The sequence below is a fragment of the Schistocerca gregaria genome, chromosome 4 (genome assembly GCF_023897955.1).
Source record: "Schistocerca gregaria isolate iqSchGreg1 chromosome 4, iqSchGreg1.2, whole genome shotgun sequence".
Lineage (NCBI taxonomy): Eukaryota > Metazoa > Arthropoda > Insecta > Orthoptera > Acrididae > Schistocerca > Schistocerca gregaria.
The window spans coordinates 316024855-316049452 of record NC_064923.1 but is presented as its reverse complement, the minus strand read 5'-3'; the positions used below and the strand labels follow the sequence as shown (position 1 = coordinate 316049452).

General features: G+C 41.9%; 2 protein-coding genes across 2 annotated transcripts in view; one reads left to right on the top strand and one right to left on the bottom strand.

Moving 5' to 3' along the window:
* LOC126266958 (uncharacterized) overlaps positions 1–24598 on the bottom strand; it is a 444592-nt gene that overhangs the window by 417359 nt on the left and 2635 nt on the right. The gene's annotated exons all lie outside the window — the stretch shown is intronic.
* LOC126266960 (uncharacterized) overlaps positions 5736–24598 on the top strand; it is a 284660-nt gene continuing 265797 nt past the window's right edge. The window contains exon 1 of the mRNA XM_049971682.1: positions 5736–5949. Within this exon, the coding sequence (XP_049827639.1) occupies positions 5765–5949 (185 nt within the window). The 5' untranslated portion in view covers positions 5736–5764. The remainder of the gene's footprint in view (positions 5950–24598) is intronic.

Genomic DNA, 24598 nt, shown 5'->3' with positions numbered 1-24598 from the left:
TTTCATACTAATATTTACCACCGCCCTTCACAATGCTCGCCGGACGCTACCCATCAGCAGATGACATCTGCCTGGTCTCGATTTAACCTTGGTTGTTCCATCACTTTTCCATCTCACAATGACACTACCAACGGTCGACTTGGGAAGCCTTAGAAGGGTTGAAGTGTCCCTGATGGATCTGTTGCTAAGGTGACAACCTATGACTAGTCCATACGACTGAGCTCTCCTGACCTGATTTTGCAGTTACTACCTCTCCACTCTCAAGAAAACATTTCCCGCCTCTATACTTGCGGGTCCACTTTTCGTGGCATCTAGCGGCCCATTCCTAAGACGCAGGTCCACTCTTTTCTTCTTTCTTTTTTTAAAGGGCTACCAGAAGTTATAGCTGCATGAAATCTTCTTTGGAACTAAAGAAGAACTGTTTCGTATGGGTCCTGTCTATTAAAACATGATACGTATTTGCAAATAATTGCTAAAATTTTGTGCATATTTTGAAAACATTCGTTCACACTAACGATCATCAAGTTGACTACTGATTTGAGCTTTTGTTATTGCTATAAAGTCAATTAAAAACTCAGTATTAATTTATGAGTGTTAGTTCCTTGTCTCAAAGCTCTCAGTTTAGCATCCTTTATCATCTGCACAAAGTTTGACCGAAATGTTCGAGGCAACGAATATAGTTATGTAGGTGTGTTTTGGGATAGCGACCACGCAGAGACGGTTTGCGTTCAAGAGACGTCCCCTCTGCGGCCCGTCGTATTCCACAATGGCCTGACTGGGAGAATGGCGTGGGAGGGGAGTACTCCGCCGCGCGCTACGGCGGCCTCTGTGAGCTTTCACTCGAGCCGCCAGGACCCGAGAGATGCGCGCTTTCCATTTCGTGCCAGCTGCCGCATCCGATTCCCGTCAAAGCCGACGTTGTACGAAATACGCTGTAGCGCTGGCGGACTCCAGTCTACAACCATAAGTTGGAGAGTTTACAACTTTTTTGTAGCGACAAAAAGAAGGAATAACAATTAGACATGATATCGAATCCTTCTAGCCATTGCAAGATATATGTTGTTTTAATGTGTGCATCGAAGTCGAGATCTCTTGCCGGACCGTGGCTCATTGTCTTCCCATTGCTCTTTCCTATCTTCGCCGGAGTCAAGAGACTAGTACATCTAAGAGAAATGGTACATCCTGTATTGGGTCAAAGTCTTGAATGACTCCTCGCAAGGTGCTGGGATGACGAAATTACTTGTGCAATACGCACGAAGAGCAAGTATTAAGATTTGAACTAATATTCAGCAATCCGTTTTAACTTGCCAAGCACAAACGGTGAAGGTTATGAAGTTTAGTATGACGTCTGTGTTGAAGTAATTAGTAATTAGAAACCAAACGCTAGCTTGTTTGCACAAGTTCAGTGAATACGTGGTCTAAAACATCGAAAGAAATTTAGATATCCGTTCACTAACACATAACTCGTCCACTTGATGATATACATGTTACTAACGCCCAGAGCCATCAGAATTGCCAACAGTACATGTGATTCCTCATGGACGCAATGATAAACCTCAGACACGTCTTGCACGAAGGCAACAGGACTTCAAGCGCCGTAGCGCATAACTAGCAAGCCGGGGAACTTATTCAAATTCTGCCTTCGAATCTGTCCTAGTAAGAACCTAGTCAGTTATTGTAGGATAAACACACTTGTTGGCCCCGGTATCGACAACAATGTTATAACAATAAATAACAGCGTCGCGATCTATCAGGCCCCTCGAATAATGTACCCGCACCAGAGCCAGCCTAACCCTAATGTGCGGCTGCTTTGATATCATGCAATGCACACGGATCCAAAGATGAAATCTGCAGCGTAAAACTTGGAGTATAATGCACGAATAAAAGTCTTCTGATAAGGAAAGCTGAAAACTTCAGAATAAATGTCGAAACATCGTTCCTAACACTAGAAATTATCAACTCTCAAAGCACAGAAATACAAGCATCTGTATATCCACAATTACTAACGGGAAAGATTCTAAGAAAACTGAATGAAGGCGAATTTTTTTTTCTTCGTAGGTTATATATTCATTTAGACCTCTTCTTAGATCGCAATAAGTTTCGGGTTGAAAGTTACATTCGACTGTTTAACTAAAATAAGATGCCATACACATGAAAATGGCAGCAAAGTTACGAGGTGTGCCAGTTTTCGTTACTGTTTACAAGTTATTTTTTGTCTGAAATGCGTGGCTGACTATCGAGCCATTACGAACAGTATAATTTGTAAATTATAACGAAAGGTAGCACATCGTTTGAGTTTGAGTTTGCCGCCATTTTCATGTGTAAGGCACTCTGCTATGGGTAAACGTTCAAAAATAGGTTTTTAGCTCGTAACTTATTGAGTAGCAAGGACAGGTCCTAATAAATATAAAATTTAAGTGGAATAATGTCGCGTTTGTTCAGCTTTTCTGCTGTGTTCCTCCTAGGCCAGACTTCGGCCAGAGGTTACTGGTAGGTTATGAAGGTTACATTTATCTCATTGTGGCGGTCTTAATAGTGACACCACCGACAAAACCATGCTAATATGCTTAACAGTTTAAAACGACTTACTTCAGATAGCTTACCATTTAATTTTGCTGCTTTCACTATCGAGTTTAGGTATATTTAACTTCTGCAAAATGTGATATTCTGATTTTTCGCATATATAGAGGCGTATCCCAAATTCATTTCCGTTATTTCAGATTTTCTTAAAATTTGATTTCGTGAATCATATTTGTACTGGTAGTGTTGCAGATCTTGTTATCATCCGAACAGTTCAACTGTGCTTGAAGATTATCGGCATTATGCTTTTGATGTATGGAGTCGTTTGTGAAGTGGTGCCTGAAGCACGCCATCTCTTCCCACGTTGCAGACGGTGATCTAAATTGTATCGCGCTTTGTTTCGTGACGTAACAAGAACCCCTTCAAAACTCTTATTAGATTTTCCTCGTCTCTCGTTTCTGCTACCAAGCCCACATTCTCCCGCGACTTTTTCATCTGCTACTTCGCCTACTACTGCGTTCCAGTCCTCCCATGACTATTAGATTATTATCTCCTTTTCCATACTGACTTACACGTTCAATATCCTCATACATAAGTTCTTTATCTCCTCATCTAATGCTTGGAAAGTAAGCATGTATACCCGTTTTATAGTTAACGGCGCTAGTTTGCTGTCGAGTGTGGTTAAAATAATTCGTTATGAATCCTACTTCCGTTACACCATTTTTTGCACTGTTGATAACGCCATATATTCGTCTGACAACAAACTTGTTATCCCTCTACATTTCACTTCGCTGACACTCACTCTATCTAGTCTGACACATTACATTTACTTTTTCAGATTTTCTAGTTCCAATACAACGTTCGAACTTCTAACATTCCGCGCTCCGACTGGTAGAATGTTAACCTTTCGTTGATTATTCACTATTTTTGCCACTGTCTCTTGCTAGAGATCCTAGTGGGGGCTAATCCGGAATTTTGTCCTAGCTAGTACAAATAGATTTGAAATGAAAGCTTTTCGATTAAGTTCCCATCTAATTTGAGTCAAATTAGACGCAAACCCATGCGTTGTTCGTCCCCACATCAGGAACATTTCTCATTGAATATGAGGTTATGACTACGTCGTCCCATTAAACCACACATTCTTACAAGAAAACTCGATGGACGGGCGTACCTTCGGTTTCAGCGGTGGGATGTTCCAGGAGTGTTTCAGGGCAGTCGCCTTGTGCGAAGTTGAGGAGTGTGGTAGATTCACGATAGCTCACCGCATATTTTGCTCCTAACGGAAGACGACATACAACTTGCCGGTATGGTTCAAGATGGATAGGTCGAGCAGTGATTGTATCCTGGCTTCCAATCGCACTTGACGTCAAGCCTTTCCATTTTCATGTGTGCTGTCATCTCAGAGGAGAAGTGTACAGCACTGCCGTCGAAATGGTTGAAGAAGTGGATCAGCAAACTGCAGTCTTTTCAAGATTTATGAGATGAACAGGGGTTGCCTGTAAGAATTCGTATCATACTGCATGGACGAATGCACTACGCATCAAAATGTGGGGACGAGATGTGGAACACCTCATCTAACACATGAGACTGTACAACATATTGTTACATGTAACGTGTTAAATTTCTTGTTAAGGTAAACCGTGGCTGAAATTTAAGCCGAATTACACGAGCTCTTAATCAAAAAGTTTACACTTCAAAAACATTTGTACTGACTAGAACAGTAATTTTGTAGCGAAGCAAGTGGCTGTTCATGACCACACGATTCGCAATTATCTCGTAAACGGTTCATTTTCGGATCCACGTTTACTGGAGCGCTTTTGATTCTACTATTTGTACTCTCAAGCGTTTCAGTTTTGCTATTAATTATGACGCATCCTGTATAACGTCGAATATAGATACATCAAATTTACTTAGACAGCCACTACCTGAACTTATAAGCTACGTTTATAGAATTAATTAAAAATGGTTGAATCACAGAAGAGCAGTAACTTAGAGCAGTAGCTGTGATGTAACCAAGCCTGAGATATAATCTTACTCTCTCGATACCGTCGGGTACAGATAATTTCACTACATAAATGGAAATATTCATATAAAACTTTACCCGCAAAAATTCGTTACTTTATGCACAACTATTAATATATAATGCACTGAGAATAAATTTTGAAGATTGAAGATAAAATATGTAAATTAAATTTACCAAGTTTTGGTATTTATCGGTTAAGGTCTTTGAAAACGAGTTCAGTTCTTTAGCTTAGAGAGTCGTCTCTTTGTACTTTTTAGAGATCCTTTTTGTACCTTTTCGTTGTGAGGACCTGGTGGGAAGTTGTGGTAGAATGGAAACATGTGTGCGTGATGAGGTAGGAAGCAGCTCATGGAAGCAAATGAGTTATGCTTTGTTGTTCCGATGTTTAAAGAATTAAAATACAAATATTCAAAGTGCAGATATTTTTTGTTTCATAGATACACATTCACCAGATTTTCAAAATCCTAGCATCATTGATGGGTTCTTGCACAAAGTGGACCCGCGGTATTACAATACTTCTATAAGAAGACAACAAAGACAACTTCAAGACAACCAGCTAGGTAAAAACCGTATTTTAATAGAATATACCATTCAAGCAATTCCATACAGAATGACAAATGCCCGTTCCAGGAACAAAGTCATTGTATATCAAGTTCAAAAATAGTTCAAATGGCTCTGAACACTATGAAAATTAACATCTCTGGTCATCAGCCCCCTAGAACTTAGAACTACTTAAACTTAACTAACCTAAGGACATCATACATCCATCCCCTAGGCAAGATTCGAACCTGCTACCGTAGCGCTCACGCGGTTCCAGACCGAAACGCGTAGAACCGCACGGGCAAACCGGCCGGCGTATATCACGTACTGAATGGGTATATGCGTAGATAAAGCCATTTGCCTTGTTGGAGTTAACCGCTGAAAACAGCTGCTCCGACATAGAGCCTTCCTCAGCTGCCATATGTATTTTATAATGGAAGGTTAACCACGTCATGCAGTCGACATTACGCACAGAAAGCCACGAATAAGTCCTTCGGTGCACGACAGCCGGGATCGAGTTCGAGACTAATGATACACTTGCATATTACAGCTCTGCTTCCTTAGCTACTTTTTTGCTCCTTCTCCAGACAAGGGCACGGTGGTTCGTCCGTGACGCGGAAGTCGGCCAGTCAAGGAGAAACCGACGGCCGCAGCGGCAGGCGCGCTACGCAGCACGGCGCCATGGCTGTGGCTGTGGCTGTGATCCCACCTCGCTGCCGCGCTCTGTACAGCACGCCGCGGCGCCCACGTACATTCTTCCGACAGACGCGCGCGGCTCCACGCTACACAGTCGCTTTCCTGAGCGAATTTCGATGGAACACGAGCATAAAACTTCCCGCGCGCAGTACACACAGGCAAACTTCACGGTAAGTAGCTAGCCAATCACTACACAAATAAATGAGTCTAAGTAATTGAGGATGGCACAGTCCTTCATTCGTATACTAAAATACTTATTAAAAAAAAACGTTCAAAAGAGTCAGCGACTGCTGGCTTTTACAGCAAAGCGTTGAGCTGTAGGAAGAGGTGTGTCAACTGCAGCATTTCTGGTCTTGTATACCACTGGCCATTAAAATTGCTACACCACGAAGATGACGTGCTACAGACGCGAAGAGGAAGAAGATGCTGTGATATGCAAATGATTAGCTTTACAGAGCATTCCCCCAAGGTTAGCGCCGGTGGTGACACCTACAATGTGCTCACATGAGGAAAGTTTCCAACCGATTTCTCATACACAAACAGCAGTTGACGGGCGTTGCCTGGTGAAACGTTGTTGTGATGTCTCGTGTAAGGAGGAGAAATGCGTACCATCACGTTTCCGACTTGATAAAGGTCGGATTGTAGCATATCGCGATTGCGGTTTATCGTATCGGCCTCGTATCACTAGCAGTCGAGATGATAGGCATCTTATCCGCATGGCTGTAACGGATCGTGCAGCCACGTCTCGATCCCTGAGTCAACAGATGGGGACGTTTGCAAGACAACAACCATCTGCACGAACAGTTCGACGACGTTTGCAGCAGCATGGACTATCAGCTCGGAGACCATGGCTGCAGTTGCCCTTGACGCTGCATCAGAGACAGGAGCGTCTGCGATGGTGTACTCAACGACGAACCTTGGTAGAAAACGTCATTTTTTCGGATGAATCCACGTTCTGTTTACAGCATCATGATGGTCGCATCCGTGTTTGGCGACACCGTGGTGAACGCACATTGGAAGCGTGTATTCGTCATCGCCATAGTGGCGTATCACGCGGCGTGATGGTACGGGGTGCCATTGGCTACACGTCTCGGTCACCTCTTGTTCGCATTGACGGCGCTTTGAACAGTGGACGTTTCATTTCGGATGTGTTACGACCCGTCGTTCTACCCTTCATTCGATTCCTGCGAAACACTACATTTCAGCAGGATAATGCACGACCGCATGTATCAGTTCCTGTGCGGGCCTTTCTGGATACAGAAAATGTTCGACTCCTGCCCTGGCTAGCACATTCTCCAGATCTCTCACCAATTGAAAACGTCTGGTCAATGGTAGTCGAGAAACAGGCTCGTCACAATACGCCAGTCACTTTTCTTGATGAACTGTGGTATCGTGTTGAAGCTGCATGGGCAGCTGTACCTGTACACGCCGTCCAAGCTCTGTTTGGCTCAATGCCCAGGCGTATCAGGGCCGTTATTACGGCCAGAGGTGGTTGTTCTGGGTACTGATTTCTCAGGAAATATGCACCCAAATTGAGTGAAAATGTAATCACATGTCAGTTCTAGTATAATGTATTTGTCCAATGAATACCCGTTTATCATCTGTATTTCTTCTTGGTGTAGCAAATATTAATGGCCAGTAGTGTAAATCGTTATCACGAACAGTCACCAGAAATGTGAAACTGTACAATTCACAAAACGCGAAAACGTAGTCTTCAATGACCACAAGCGAGTAAGGTTGGGCGGTAGTAAGACTAAGTAGCACTCGAACACAGTATTTCAGGTCTTGAGACGTTATATTTATCTTGTATGTTTCATTGTTGTTGATCATGAATACAAATATCTCCATTTATTTCTTCGTTAACGACAATTAGAATTAACATTGTCAATTAACTTTCCAATTAGTGACTGAAAACGATTTTATAAGTGTTGTAAAATAGACACGCTCTCAATGTCAGGGATCTTCCTTTGTATAAAATCAAAGATATAGTCTGTGTGGTAATAGAATCTGAGAATCTGAAGTTTGCTGTGATGCAGATTGGACACCACTTGATTGCGAGAAAAGCGAGCGAAAATAAATCTGTACACGGGGGTGAAACTTTTATAGAGATATTCCGTGGAAGCAAAAAAAGATGGGAGTTGTCATTACGTCACAAACTTGATGCCGACGTCCGCCACCTTGCAGAGCCCAAAACGTTAGGTTCTCCGCATTTATGCCTCCATTGTTCTCCGCGGTGATACTTCCCCGTTACGTCACTCTGACGTGTCTGAGCCCAGTTTCGACCGTTGAGGATTTCTATCGACTTTTATGGTCGTATCCCAAATAGCATCCGGTACTTTCATTTTGTGGAGACGTAGTTATTTCGCCAAAAATTCCAGCTTGGGCATGTAATGTAAAGCTTAAGGGAATCACATTTCATTCGTAAATGGAGGCATTCAAATAATACTTTCTTTTCTGTACACGAGTCATGGTTCCGCTGATTACGTTCATTCTTTCCTGTGTTTTTCATTGCCTTCCAAACAGGCAACCCTCCGACGTCCGAGCCACACTGAGTCGAGGTCTCGTCCCTGCGAAACTCACGGCTACATGACCGCTCAGGTTGCTGGTGCAGCATCTCATGCCCTAAATTCTCCCACCTATAGTTATTTATTGTTCACATTTTCTCCCTCTTTAAAAAAGATTCTGGCCAGAACAGCTTGAGACAGCGGTCATGTGTATATGAGTATAGTGCGTATGATTGTATGAATGCGCGAGTGCGCTTTGCTTCTTTTGTAAAGAAGGCTTTGACCGAAAACTTACGTGAACAATTTTTTCGTCTTGCATAGCTGCGTGCTGCACTGTGTGTGAGTAGCAATTTAACAGCCTCACAATACAGTTATTCTCTCGTGACTTTTTTTGTTGTTGCAGATAATCCAGTGTACTTCAACAGGAACAATGATGTGCATAATTACAATAGCAGAAGAATAATTGACTTTCGTTACGCCAAATTAATTCTGTCTGCAGCACAAAAAGGGGTTCACAAAGCTGCAACCAAAAGTTTTTATCACTTGCTCAGTGATATAAAATGCCTGACAGATACAAAAGCAAAATCTGAAACTAAACTGAAAACATTTCCTTTGACAATTCCTCCTATACTGCAGAAGACTATTTATTATTGTAACGTGTAAATGGTGTTGACTAGGAATTACTGTTTAACATCTTTAATTACTTAAAAACAGAAAAACTAATAAATAATCAGCATTGAGAAACATTTACAAAAAAATTGATGTTAATATTAAATGACTCGTTCCACATCATTAAGATTTATCATGCAAATGATACGTGGAACATGAAAATAACTAACTCACTAAAGGTATACCACAAAGCATGGTACAGACTTCCATACTTTGAAAACTTAAGAACGAAATTCAAACGTAAAATGAGGCAGATGATTAAAGTAGACGTACATTCCAGTTGTGATATGTTTTGCTATTCCTGAAAAACTGACAGAATTACTGACGAGAAATATTCCAAGAGAAGAAGCAAACAGTCTACCGTTGGAAAGGCAGGCTTAAATGGTACACAGGTTAGGCTATCATTACTAAAAAAATGACACATATACATGTTACGGGGACTAAGGCTTTGGACAGTTCCCCTAATCACATTTACAGTATCGCACAATGCTGGAACATGTTTAAAAATTATATCTTTTTTACCCTGTAAACTGCTGGCATTGGTCACACACTGAATGACGCATCATAGGTAAGATTTCAAAGCGAGAAGATGAGTAAACTACTATGAAACTAATGTACTGGCAATCTAAGAAAACAAGAACTCCATTCTGCATGGAGGTACGCCTCTATGCAGTTCTGTTTCTTTTGACATTTCAGTAATCGTTTTCTTTGTTTGACAAGCATAAGATACGATAGCATGCCTTGCGGCTCTCATTGAACACGTTTATGGACTAGCAAAGAACACGCAGGTAAGCTTTTTATTTGCAAACGTGAACATTAAAAAAGTTGTGCATTCGAGTTGAAAGATGAAAATGTAACGAACAAGAAGCAGTACCAGTAAGCAAACAAGCATTGATTTCAGAGTTCCAACTTCATTTACTATTGAGACAAATACAGCAAAAGCATGCTTTTCGCACCATTCCATTCTCTTCTTGGTTATTCTGTTTTGAATAATATCAACAAAAAACAAGTTACATTAACGAAGCCAAATGTCTTATTACGAGAAAAAGTACGCGCTTAAAAACAGAAAATATTTCGAAATGGCCTGCCTGACACTGTGTTATTCATACGAGGACTGTAATTTTTAGCATTTAAAACAGTTGTTCGTGCACATGACCAAAATAGTGAACAAGAGGCAATAGTAAACAGAATCGGCTAATGCTTTTGCCTGTAATGCCATCTCCCTTCTCTTGTTACTCTTTTCACAACACTTCCCGCAAACTCGACGTCATAACCAATATCGACGACCGCAGGAGCAGCAATCGACTTTGTGACAAAGAAGAATATGAAAGTTAGATTCACTCGCAACAATTTAAGCTGTCACCTTAGGTTTCTGCCTAGCCATGCACTCGAAAATCGGCACATATTCGGAGATAAAGAGCCAAATATTAGGGGAAACGAAGAATATTAATTTTATTGCTGCTTGTTTTAGTCGCTACAATTAAAGGTGTCCTCTTAGATTCCTGCCTAACCACGCACTCGGAAATCCTTAAACATTTATTTCATCCTTCGTTCTCGAATTAGATGGAAATGTAAATAACACTGAATATTGCAGAATATACACTCCTGGAAATGGAAAAAAGAACACATTGACACCGGTGTGTCAGACCCACCATACTTGCTCCGGACACTGCGAGAGGGCTGTACAAGCAATGATCACACGCACGGCACAGCGGACACACCAGGAACCGCGGTGTTGGCCGTCGAATGGCGCTAGCTGCGCAGCATTTGTGCACCGCCGCCGTCAGTGTCAGCCAGTTTGCCGTGGCATACGGAGCTCCATCGCAGTCTTTAACACTGGTAGCATGCCGCGACAGCGTGGACGTGAACCGTATGTGCAGTTGACGGACTTTGAGCGAGGGCGTATAGTGGACATGCGGGAGGCCGGGTGGACGTACCGCCGAACTGCTCAACACGTGGGACGTGAGGCCTCCACAGTACATCGATGTTGTCGCCAGTGGTCGGCGGAAGGTGCACGCGCCCGTCGACCTGGGACCGGACCGCAGCGACGCACGGATGCACGCCAAGACCGTAGGATCCTACGCAGTGCCGTAGGGGACCGCACCGCCGCTTCCCAGCAAATTAGGGACACTGTTGCTTCTGGGGTATCGGCGAGGACCATTCGCAACCGTCTCCATGAAGCTGGGCTACGGTCCCGCACACCGTTAGGCCGTCTTCCGCTCACGCCCCAACATCGTGCAGCCCGCCTCCAGTGGTGTCGCGACAGGCGTGAATGGAGGGACGAATGGAGACGTGTCGTCTTCAGCGATGAGAGTCGCTTCTGCCTTGGTGCCAATGATGGTCGTATGCGTGTTTGGCGCCGTGCAGGTGAGCGCCACAATCAGGACTGCATACGACCGAGGCACACAGGGCCAACACCCGGCATCATGGTGTGGGGAGCGATCTCCTACACTGGCCGTACACCTCTGGTGATCGTCGAGGGGACACTGAATAGTGCACGGTACATCCAAACCGTCATCGAACCCATCGTTCTACCATTCCTAGACCGGCAAGGGAACTTGCTGTTCCAACAGGACAATGCACGTCCGCATGTATCCCGTGCCACCCAACGTGCTCTAGAAGGTGTAAGTCAACTACCCTGGCCAGCAAGATCTCCGGATCTGTCCCCCATTGAGCATGTTTGGGACTGGATGAAGCGTCGTCTCACGCGGTCTGCACGTCCAGCACGAACGCTGGTCTAACTGAGGCGCCAGGTGGAAATGGCATGGCAAGCCGTTCCACAGGACTACATCCAACATCTCTACGATCGTCTCCATGGGAGAATAGCAGCCTGCATTGCTGCGAAAGGTGGATATACACTGTACTAGTGCCGACATTTTGCATGCTCTGTTGCCTGTGTCTATGTGCCTGTGGTTCTGTCAGTGTGATCATGTGATGTATCTGACCCCAGGAATGTGTCAATAAAGTTTCCCCTTCCTGGGACAATGAATTCACGGTGTTCTTATTTCAATTTCCAGGGGTGTACTTGCATTACAGTCACAAGAAACTCCCAGAATTTGTTGACAATGCTAATGTGAAGGGGAAAAGAATGCGGGAGGTGAGTTGAGAAACTGCATCTTCGACTCCAGAAACAAGGACATTATCTCTTACGCTAGGACTTCGGCATGTGGAATATTGTCTGCATTGTCATAGCATCTCTTGAAGACTTATATGGTTGATGCATTACTAATTGATAGATACAATGGTGATGTGTTGGTGATAAATTTTCAGTGCTCCATTACCTTGAAATTGCGTTGTAAGTATGTTGCTCGTTCTCTTTTAGATTTTTACTCGCTCCCGTAATACTGCGTGGAGTAAATGATTTCGTATTTGATTTCGCTTCCTATAGAACAGAAGCTAATTGTGTTGCATGGTGTTTTGTAGACTGTTTATACACTCTGGGTGTGAACTACTCGATTAATCACACTTTAAGTACATTGTTTATATTCTACTTCATTTTTATTCGCAACCATTCCTCTGACTTTCTTGCATTAAGTGGAGGACACAATATTAGCGGCGTTCGACACAATTAGTATTCAACTTTATTACCTCTGGTTACGGAATGAGTATGTAACTCTGCTTTGAAAGGTGTTGCTTCTTGCCACTAGAATGCGTGAGTCTTGACGTAAGAATACGTCATTATTATACCAGGTAGACTACTATTATGTAGCAAACACTTTCTACAATACATATTTGTACATAGAACTGTATTATGGTATAGTGTGAACGTAATTCCACACTAGTCATGAGAGATTATTTGGTTTGAAATATCCATTGGAGTGGGAGGACGATTTATTGTTTATAATACCTCTTAACAATATATGAACACATTTCGCATAACTATTACAATATTTTTAGCATCAGCGAGGAAGAATGATTTAGCCACTAACACTACAAAGCATGCTCAGTTGTAAGAAGCAACACCATTCACAGCAGAATTATACACTCATTCCGCAACAAGATGTACAGTAATAAAACTGAATACCAATTCTGTCCAAAGATGTTGACATGGAATTCTTCATTAAAGTATGAAAAACGGGTGCAAAATAAAAATGAAGTTGAATGCAAGAAAACTTGCATAGAATTAAACTGAGCAGCTCACACACAGATTAGTAAGCAGTAACAAATATGCGTCAATTCACAGGAAACGATGCTACAAAACCAGTTTATTTTTATACGAAACAAAAGCACATAGGTAATCATTTACTCCATCCAATGCGAGCAATAATCTAGCAGAATACGGGCAACATGTTTACAATGCAGTTCAAAGAGGGCAGTACAAACCAATTGCAGTATCACGAACAGCATGAGGTGAAACAGTTCCTGCGTCATGTTATGTCAGGTAATTTTCAGGGTTTTACATGTGCTAAAGTTCGATTATTTTCACTTGATAAAATTACCACACAGTCGGAAATGAAATATCAGCTTTTACAAATAAATAATTTTGTAGCCAAAATGTGACCACAAGGTTATTTACAAAATTTTATATGACTGTGAAATCTTAGTTTTTTATTCAGATTTCTCGAATACATTACTTTGCAACGGCACAAAATCCTTCCTGTTTCCAAGAAGACTAATAGACTACGATGCTTACCGATGATGAATAAATAAAAAAGATATTGTCATCTAAACCGCGTATTTCGGATTAAAAATACGGATTTTCGCCCTATATTTCTCATATTCAAATTTCATTGCTAGGCCTCTTGAAGCGCTGGTGTCGTTCGCTGTTTCCGTGCCGTAACACGGACCTTGCACTTATGATGTTTACGTGTTCTTCAAAAAAAAAAAAAAAAAAATGGCTCTGAGCACTATGGGACTCAACTGCTGTGGTCATTAGTCCCCTAGAACTTAGAACTACTTAAACCTAACTAACCTAAGGACATCACACACATCCATGGCCGAGGCAGGATTCGAACCAGCGACCGTAGCAGTCTCACGGTTCCGGACAGCGCGCCTAGAACCGCGAGACCACCGCGGCCGGCTCGTGTTCTTCGAGTGTATATGTCGGCGAAGTGGTGGCAATGCATGTAGTAAGGCCTTAATGTGACGCAGTTTATTGGCCACAGCACATTGTTAATGAATGAAGAAGCTTCAACAAAATTGTTAAGAATACTATATGGCCAACAAACTGCGTCACAACATATTGAAACTTATCCAAAACTGGAAGAAGACCCTGCGCTAAAGTAACTGTTGCCGCCGAACTATTATAATGCACCAGCAGCTTTACCTTACCCCAAGCTGTAAGGTCTCAAACAATTAGACTGTAAAACTGATTGGACAATATATTGTATGTGTACAACTTTAGTCTTAAGAATATGTTAATTATTTACCTGATTCACCATTATCATAAGCCGGGTCCATATCCTGTCGTTATAATAACTGTCACATTGTAAAGAGAAAGAAAGACTTATGTTAAAGTATTAAATCTGCTATAAAGTAAAGTAAAAATTCTCTCTTACTTTCATAAAGTAAATATTGATGGTTAATCAAAGCAATTAATGAATTTGATACTATAACAATATAAATGATTTTAAAAAAAAGGGATATTAATGAACCACTACGAGCAGCTAATCTGGAATTGGTGTAGTACATTCCAATCTCTAAACCAGACATATTATTCGACTTCGTATGTTTAGTAATTTTTTGTATCCATCCTCACTATCGTGAGGAGTATTAAGCACTACAGATGAAGTCACGTAAAATGTCGGTCTAATTTAGGTTCGTTCTGCGCCCCACGTCGCGCATTCTCCGACAACCAATGAGTGTTCAGTTAGTACTCTGAGCACTCTGCTTTTTGCAAGTTGTTATCGCTGATGGTGATGGTAGGCAACAGATTGTACATAAGCAAGCGAGAGACATAATTTGCGGGATAATTTCATCGAGCGGGAAGCCCTTGGATGCGCATACCGCGACTACCGTGTGGAGCTGGCAACAATACACTCCTCGTCCGTCCCTCGAGCTGTGCGAACAGCAGTTGCCCCTCAATCGGGCTACAGTCGTCGGCGTTGTGTAGTGACGTAATGGTAATGGCTGTGGTGACGTGACCTGGTGCCTATTTCCACAGTTTTAATTTTAGTCCGCGAAGCCAACGAATGTGAAAGCAAAAAAGACTTGGTTGTGGTGACACACTCATATGCTAGTTAGCCCGTTTGAAAAAAATCGCCATTGATATACAGTTATAATCCCCACGTTGTTTATGACGTTTGTCGCACATTTCCTACATCATTTATCAAAGCGGACAACTAGTATCGAATATTCCTCTTCATCGTTTCAGCGTTGTCTTATGTGTTGCTGCTGATTGTGAAGAATTTTATACTTAATTACTGTGTTTTTTGGTAATCAGTTTTCATCATGTGGAAGAGTTGTACTTGACTCAGTGGCAGCGAATATTATAGTGAGGTCATGCTTATTAATCATTAGCGGGTCGCCTGAGGCAATAAGTCAGCGAATTTTGTTTTTAAATACTTGTGAAGTATTGAACATAATACTAACTGAATATAACAATTCAGTGATAGCTTGCATATTCAGTTGAGCTCCAGCGTGTGTGACGACCATTGTCAGCCACTCATGTATCATTAGTGTTGCGTAATTTCATATTCAATCACAGTCAATATAGAAATGAGTGTCCACTGTGTGACTTGTCACCGTATTATTTCCACTCAATAAGTTGCACTAAATTGCGGTTTCAAAATTAGTAAGAAATTCGGCTAAGTAATCAAAATTAATTTTTACATTTATATAAATTTGTATACCGTAGTTGTTGGAGCATCACATTTACGTGTCGTCATAACGATTAGCTGTAGACTCTGCTACGTTCTTTTTCTTTATATTCTTCGGAATCCAAGCTATTTGCTATAATTAGGTATATTTAATTACAGTCTCTCGCAAGAATACTAAAGGGATAGTAAGGTTACGACTCATACCCGGGAGAACGACCATCTAGAGTTTCGTTTTCCGTGATTTCCCAAATGTGATTAAGGAAATACCGAGGTGGTTCCTCTGATAAACACAAGATCTATTTCATTCCCCATCCTTCTTCTATCTGTGTACCTCGTCATCGACGATACGTTAACCCCTTATCTTTGTATCTCTTTTCCTATTACAACAATACCTATGCTACATTTGAAAATATCTTCGTACAAATACCCACGTACAACAGTTTGTTGGGATTTGAAATTGAGCTATCACACACTTACACGACACCAGAGTAGTCATGCTAGGTAGTGTCGTGGTGTCAGTGGTAGCCTGGCCAGAGAGACAGGTGTTCCCAATCCTGCTGCAAGCAGACGGCTCCCAACGGTCTCTGGCGACACAGCAGGTGCAACAGTTTGTCCCTGGATGATACTAGGTCGGTTGGGCCGGTATTACACTATCAAATTTCTTTGTCAAATATCTTTGTCAAAGATATTTGATGGTGTAGTAGGAAACTTTGTCAAATGTCGTCCAATATTTGATCAAATCTAGGGCCTCGCTGTAGATTTGATCAAAGAAGTCGCTTGTCTTCTGTTCACTGCAATGTGACATGTTACCACATGGAGTGCTAGCATCGCTGCATTCTGTCGTATGTAGTGTTTTTATAAACATTGCCGGTAAATACAATTGGTGTGTGCCGAGAACTACAAAATTAATAGAGATGTATGAAACTGATGAGGGGCTTTACAACGTGAGGCACGCTGAATACTAAAATAGATTACGTAGATTGGAGATCTAATCTAACCTAACCCTCTCCTGTAGCAAGGAATCGGAGTGTTACAGTGAGCCTGTGTTCTGCAGATGTAGCAGTTCTTAAGTGACTATTGTGCTTTGTGATATGAGGATACACTTCATTGAGCACATACAGAAAGGTATGCTCATCCATTCTTAAGTAATTGATGTACGACTTGACGTCCTCCACTATAAGCTGACTTAACAACTTTTGTTGAATGCTTTTATCGTGTCGTCGTAAAAACCCATGGCTTCACCCAGGTATGTTTCCTTTTTTTTCCCCTTGCTTCTCTTCTGCATGTGCACACAGTGCAATTGTGGTACATGCAACTGCTGCGGTTAATAACAAGTTGTTGTTGTCAGCCATCTTGAACTTTGACGAAAAATATGATGACAATGTAATACCCCTTCTAGCGCTACGTCAAAGATCTTTGTCAAATATATTTGACGGAATAATTGATCACACCTTTGATCAAATCTTTGACAAAGAAATTTGATAGTGCAATACCGGCCTAAGTGTAATACCGCCCTATGCCGCTCGCACAATGCGTCGATCTCAAGGCGTGTGTGTGTATATACTGCCTGGACGTCTAGCACCTGCTGCACAGGTGTGGGAATGTCCCACAGACCGCAGTTAAAAGCAACGACAAACCACCAATGCACTGTGCCCAGCATGTGCAGCAATCCGTCGATACGTCCATCCCGCTTTCCGCAAGCCCAGAGTACGATCCCGACAAAATGGCTGAAGCTGTTGTACAGCAGAACATATTCGTCGACGGGGCATCTTTGGACCCTAGAAAGATTGTTGCAAACACCATCACCTCTAAACTGAGGACTGTTACTGCCTACAAAGTCAACACAGATGGTGCACAGACCGACCTCCTGAACACCATCTGATCGCCGCTGACCGTGACAGTTGAACCACTAACACTACAACCCGTCACTATGTGATCAAAGTATGCGGACACCTGGCTGAAAATTACGAGTTCCTGGCGACCTCCATTGGTAATGCTGGAATTCAGTATGGTGTTGCCCCGCCCTTAGCCTTGATGACACCTTCCACTTTCGCAGGTATACGTTCAATCAAGTGCTGTAAGGTTTCGTGGGGAATGGCGGCTCATTCTTTATGGAGTGCTGCACTGAGGAGAGGTATCAGTGTTGGTCGGCGAGGCCTTGCACGAAGCCGGTTTTCCAAAACATTCCAAAGGTGCTCTACAGGATTCGCATTAGGACTCTGCAGACCAGTCCATTACAAAGGATGTTATTTGACGTCTAACCACTGTGCCATAGGCCGTGCGTTATGAACAGGTGCTCGATCGTGTTGAAAGATGCAATCGCCATCTCCGAATTGCTCTTCAACACTTATGTATAATACTTATATTGTCTTTGTTGGCATCTGAGTTAAGAATTTCCAAATAGTTTACAGGTAAAAAATTAAAACTATGCAGACATAACATAATTTGTGGTCTTTTCTCAACCTTGATTGTCTGGAAGTTGTCCATCAGTCAGTTTTTGTGAATTATTGTTGCCCCAAAAAACAAACTGAAGAACACTGTTAAACAAAGCACAATAACTGACATGCAAACTGTCCAATGATTTATACCGCCTACAAGAAAATGCCACAGGGTACAGAAGGGCACATTGTAAATACTGTTTGTCAGCATTTATTAGACACACAGACTTTCACAGTGTCAAACACGATCCATTCTCTAGTAGTATATTGCAGTCTCCAGTCTGGTAATACCGTGTTCTTTTGCCAAGAAATATGTAAAACAAAAGGAATATGTAAAAGAAAACGCGCTTAAAAAACAATGTAGGTCTCTGCTGTGATAGTGCCACGCAAAACAACAAGGGGTGAAAGTCCCCTCCATTAAAAACACGACCACACCACAACACCACTGTCTCCGAATTTTACTGTTGGCACTACACTCGCGGGCAGATGACGTTCACCGGACATTCGCCAGACCTATACCCTGCCATCGGATAGCCACATCGTGTACCGTGATTCGTCACTCCACACAACGTTTTTCCACTGTTCAATTGTCCAATGTTCGCGCTCCTCACACCAAGCGAGGCGTCGTTTGGCATTTAGCGGCGTGATGTGTGGCTTATTAGCAGCCGCTCGACCATGAAACTCAAGTTTTCTCACCTCCCGCATAAATGTTGTAGCACTTGCAGTGGATCCTGATGCAGTGTGGAATCCTTGAGTGATTGTCTGGATAGATGTCGGCCTATTACACATTACGACCCTCTTCAGCTGTTGGCGGTCTCTTGTCAGTCAACAGACGGGGTCGGCGAGTACGTTTTTGTGCTGTACGTGTCCCTTCACATTTCCGCTCCACTGTCACATCAGAAGCAGTGAACCTATGGATCTTTAGGAGTGTGGAAATCTCTCGTACAGACGTGTGACACAAGCGACACCCAATCACCTGAGTGCCCCATTCGGCTCTCTCACGATGTCTAATGACTACTGAGGTCACTGATATGGAGTACCTGACGGTAGGTGGCAGCACAATGCGCCTAATATGATTTTTTTTTTTTTTGGAGGGCTATAAGGATACTTTTTATCACATAGTGTACCCTAGTGGCACTTAAAACAGTCCGTGAGGGAGCTGCCAAATTCTGCGGCTCCTGTGGTTAAGGATATTTGTGTGCAATTTGGAGATGTCTGCAGAGTGCTTTGCGACGAGATACCTATCAGCGGCAGGTGGGACACTTAGAAGCGAGCAGCGGGGGCTGTTCCCACGGCGCTGCCCACGGAGGCACCAGCAGGTGCAGCGACACGCTACGCCGCCTACGCCACCCCCACCCCTGCCTGAACCCCCCTGCCACGGGCCGGCGCGATTCCATCACACGGGCGCCCCACAGTCCCTGCACACACCTGTAGCAGTACCGAGCCTCTCCTTCATGGTTGCTCCGGCAGGGAACTACCACCGCATAGTTTCGTTTTTTCGTCGATTTCGACGTTCTTGAACTACCTTTTATAAGATTAATACCCTCACGCTCGTTCTGAAGCGTCATTCGTAGTAGCTGCGACTACATTAATACTCTCACGCTCTTTATGAATATGTCCGTAGTCCTTGAAGAATATTTTATTGCCAGTTGGCTCAGATGAATTCCGTGGTTTAATTGAAACTACAAGTTACTGTAACCATTCACATTAGTCTTTTCATAACATGTTCCGGGGGACTGCCTTGATCAACAGCTGAATTTATGTCAGTTATGAGCAACAACGCTCCGTTATATTGTATGTGCGACTTTCGAATAACGTGTGGCGCTATTTGACAGCAGATGGCATAATACATTTTATTACTAAGTTGCAAGCTCTGGAAGGTTGTTCACATATGCAATCAGACTTTGCAGTAAAATAACTTTTGTCTTCTGCTGTCAGACAGTATCACAAGTTATCCAAAAGACTTCATATGACGGCTGTATAATCTTCCTAAATATTTAGCGAAAAATACAACAGTATATGTAACTGTTTATAGCAGTTTGCACTTTCAGCTACATTAAGAAAGGTCATGGTCAAGCCTAACATAAAACATTCACAGTTAAGACTCCATGAACTGCAATAATGTATGGCACCATCTCGTATTGGCATAGACTGAAAATCAGCTATGAATTGTAAGTAAAATTTTTAAGGTGAAAAGCAACCAAACTGAATTTTGTTCCACTACAACTTGTTTCTGAAACTCCACTTCTCGATTTATTACGTCATTATCGGTTAACAACGGACTACAAGAGACACCAGTATAGAAGATAGCAGACGTTGGATCTCTACATTATTAGCAATACAAATAATCTTTGATCATGACATTAGGTAAGAAACGTCAAATAGAGTGCACAGTGCTAATCACTCATGTTATGCACGAAGTATGTTACAATAATGGCTAAACTAAGTGCAAAAGTTTAGATTCCATAAGTTGCGTGGTAAATAGATGCCACTAAACAAGAGACACATTTCACTGCAAATATCACATGTGGACTAATTGCCAATAATATATAAGCAGTGATACAGAAATATTAACATAGGTTTGGCACTAGTCAGACTAATAATTCTGTGTCAATACGTACGTAAATTAGCAATCAGAGTTCATTTGATACTTATACTGAAATCTATCTCTCGTATAGTGGCAACTGTCTACAATGTAACATCTTTCCGATAATGTTGCAAACACTAAGCCCGTAAGTATTGTGGTATATTTGATACATGAGAAGTTATGAGCACTATATTTGATATTTACTATCTAATGTCATGAGCAAGGAGTATGTGCATTTGTTTGGTTTCCATTTGGTGACCACGATCGGTTTCTTGAGTACTAGAGACTTTTGTGGACGTTCATCAACTGCTACCTAGTGATTATCTAAAACATCGGAAAACGGTTCTTAATAAATATTAGTGGAATGAAACGCAGTTTGATTTTCAACATTAAAAATGAATTTTACCATCAAAAAGTGACCGAAAATGCCACTACCCTAAGTAAATGCTTACGTACAATAAACCGTTGAGTTTTTTAAAATGGTTTCTTGGCAGTAATAGTAAAAACTAGTGAGGCAAACCGTCTCAATGTAACTGCAAACTTGCGTAACTCTCCTAGAATCACAGCAAGTTATAGTCTGCAGTCACCAACTACTTGTCAGTTCCGGTCACTGAATCGAAGACATGTTTCGATAAGTTTACATTTCAAGTTCATAAGCAACGGTGCTGGTTAAGAAAGAGTCCAATGGATAAGTATATAAGTCATTGGATAAGTATATAAGTCATTGACACCAATGGTATTCTTGGCGCATATGTCACTCTGTTTGTAATCACTTCGGTGGACGCCTGGTGCCAGTGGCACTTCTTCGATTATCGCCGCGTCAAACCGAGGTATCTCCTCCTCCATCCCTCCCACACCCTCTTTTACTTTTCTCAGTCCTCCGCTGGAAAGGCACCCTGTGCCATGAGCTACATAGATCTGCAGCAGATATCAAACGTTCAGGTAGATTCACCGTTCTATTATAAAATGAATGTTGACTTATATGGCACAAATCAGAATTAGTGAAACATGTGCGAGTTAGTAACCGCTTCAAGACACAAAAGTAAAGTTCCAAGAGACGTTTCCACCACCACTGCTAACAAAAAAGTAATTTCGCTCATGTCAGTGACATAACACATGATAAGTCGGTGAGAGGTCCACGGTCATCCACTCCGCTATCTATCGTGAGAACCCTCCCCCCCCCCCCCCCTCCCCCTCCCAAACAAGTGAAGCCACTCGGCTGGTCTCGCTCTGTAGTGCTGCCGATGCAAACAAATAAACAGGAGTACTCCCGAGTATAGCGTGACCAGTGTCTGTGATTATAAGGGCATCACAGTGTTCCGTTGTGGTTTAGAGGAACACGTGGAGCTATTTAGTGTACATACGACACATGAGAACAACATCACTGGTGGCCTGAGAGGTACACATTATTCTCCTTCCTGGAGATGAAATACGTAAGTAGGAGAAACAAATTGCACCTGACGTAGTTTCTGGACAATGTTTTGGCTTGTCCACGGGTAACACAACTCTTTCGAGATGTCTTGCATAAACTCACTCCATTTCGCAATTCCACCACGACGTCCTCTGAGGCAGGATGCTCCTGACTTAGGCAAATGTATTGAAAGGGTGTCAGGGGTGTTTTTCCTCTACCACTGTAGTTGGGTGTTCCGGTAGAAACAACGACCATCAGTTATAAATGAAAATCATGAAAACGTGGATGTTCTACGGTATCGGTTTATTTGGTTAAAAAGTTTTCGCATGACAAGGCCACCATTATATGATAAATGATTGTCGTCATGAAACACTGTATCCTCTTTGATGAAGATTGTCGATCTTAACCGGATGATGGCCTTGAAAGCTAAAAAGCGCTTAACCGAATAAACTGATGCTGTAGCACATGCACAATTTTGTGCTTTTTCATTATCTACGAAGCGAAAATGGAAGAATCAATTAGCGTAACAACCATTCGTATAACGGCATCAGCTACGTTCTCGCAGTTCAGATAGAATAAGCGCACACACACAAAACTGTCACTTTCCACCTTCATAATGAAAGTAAACATAGGATGAGTGCGTTAGTTTCAGTAACTCGGCAGTCACTAATTAGCTTCATTAGACCTCCCATTAAGGGCTCTGAGCCTATGAACCTCATCTTCATTTGGAAACGTTTGTTAGGAACGTTACGAGTTTTCTAACGTTCAAATAAAACAGTCACAGGTCGTCTATTGCGATTTTTTCACAAGACTTTTTTTTATTCACTTATGGGTCCAGTAGGACAACGCGATGTACAATCAATCAATGTCGCTTTTGATGGTTGGCCTTCCTTTGTGTTCAATTTTGTTTCATCCTTTCAGAATGAAATCTCTTTCTTTCATCAGACCACGGTGTTCCAGTCCAATTTCCCTCTGACCAACGTTCCAATCAGATATCTTTTGTCTGAATGTTTTTTTTTATCTGTATCGCCTTTTTGTATTATACCGGCTACTTTAAGAGCCTCCTGAATCGTAGCGATCCATTTAATTGCCTCGGTCTTGGCCTTGCTTCTGTTCTCGCAGAATTTTACTATTTGTTTTGTCAGCCTAGTGGGTGCCATTCTTTAATATACCAATAAAATTTAAGTCTTCGTTTCCTCACGTCCCCAGGTATGTCTGTGTATTCTTCTATTTCCTTACTACTTCTTAGACTATAAGTTCATCCAGCAGTAATTTTGGAGCCTAATATTTTCCTAATAATCTTTCTTTTGAATTTCATCAGTATCCCTCTTTCTATTTAAAATTAAAGTTTCTACTCCAAAAAGACATTGAGGTTCGATTACAACGCAGTAATGCCTAAGTGTACTGTATGTAGAAAGTGATTTTTTACTATAAATACTTTGTTTTAATCTGAAAGCAGTTGCAATTTTTTGACAGTGAACTTCATTTTGCAACTTTTTCCAGACCGTCGATTCAATCCCACCTGATTCCAGGTACAATATTCATGGAGCATTTTGATAACCACAATATTATGTCATTTATTGATTACTTTCGCGAGCCAGACGCGAGCATCGTTAGATATTCAGTGCCCTGGTGGCAACGAGTTAGAACTTTAAGGCAGCGATCATAATCATCAACACTACATATTGTGACTCAACCATTTAAATCACAATGTTTTTGCCAGCGTAACAACCTGTCAGCATGTAGTCTTTGGGAATAATTAATAAAATTGGTCAATTTATTATTTATTGCTAAGTTAACCGAGAGGTAAGGGGAGGTAAGTATTCATTCTAATTAATCAGGAGAAAAAGAAGTTACATTGTAGTTCCAGCGGTATATTTATTTACCAGTATCTCTTAACGGATTAAATCTCTAATTGCCATTAAGGCAATGAATATGTGAGGATGCTCATGTCCGACGAGTGAAAGTAATCAATAATTCACATAACACGCAACGTATGGCTGTTTATCTGTACGTGTACGTTAACTGAAACGGTCACTGCTCCCTCCCTGCAGGCAGTGCCTGCGTTTGCTACTGGTGTTTCTCTTCCACAACACGTATCATGCGAAATGTGGAGGGAATGTTACTTTATTACGGTAAAGTGTAGTCGCTTATTGGCACTCTGAATCGTGTAAATACGACGAAACCGTACATAAACTTGTTTACGAATAAAGAATGGATGGCTGGATTTAAAATTGTCGAGCACTAAACAGCTTGGTCATCAGAACCATTTCAAAAGATCGTGGTACTGGTAAGTATTACCTTGTTAGAACGAAAAGCAAATGCCATATAACGATAGTTACAGCAATAGGAAACGTCGCATATGATTTCTAACAGATCTAGTCGTCCAGTTGTCATATGTAAAAATAATTAATAAAGCAGTGGAAGTTGGTAAGGAGGAATCGCGGAAATA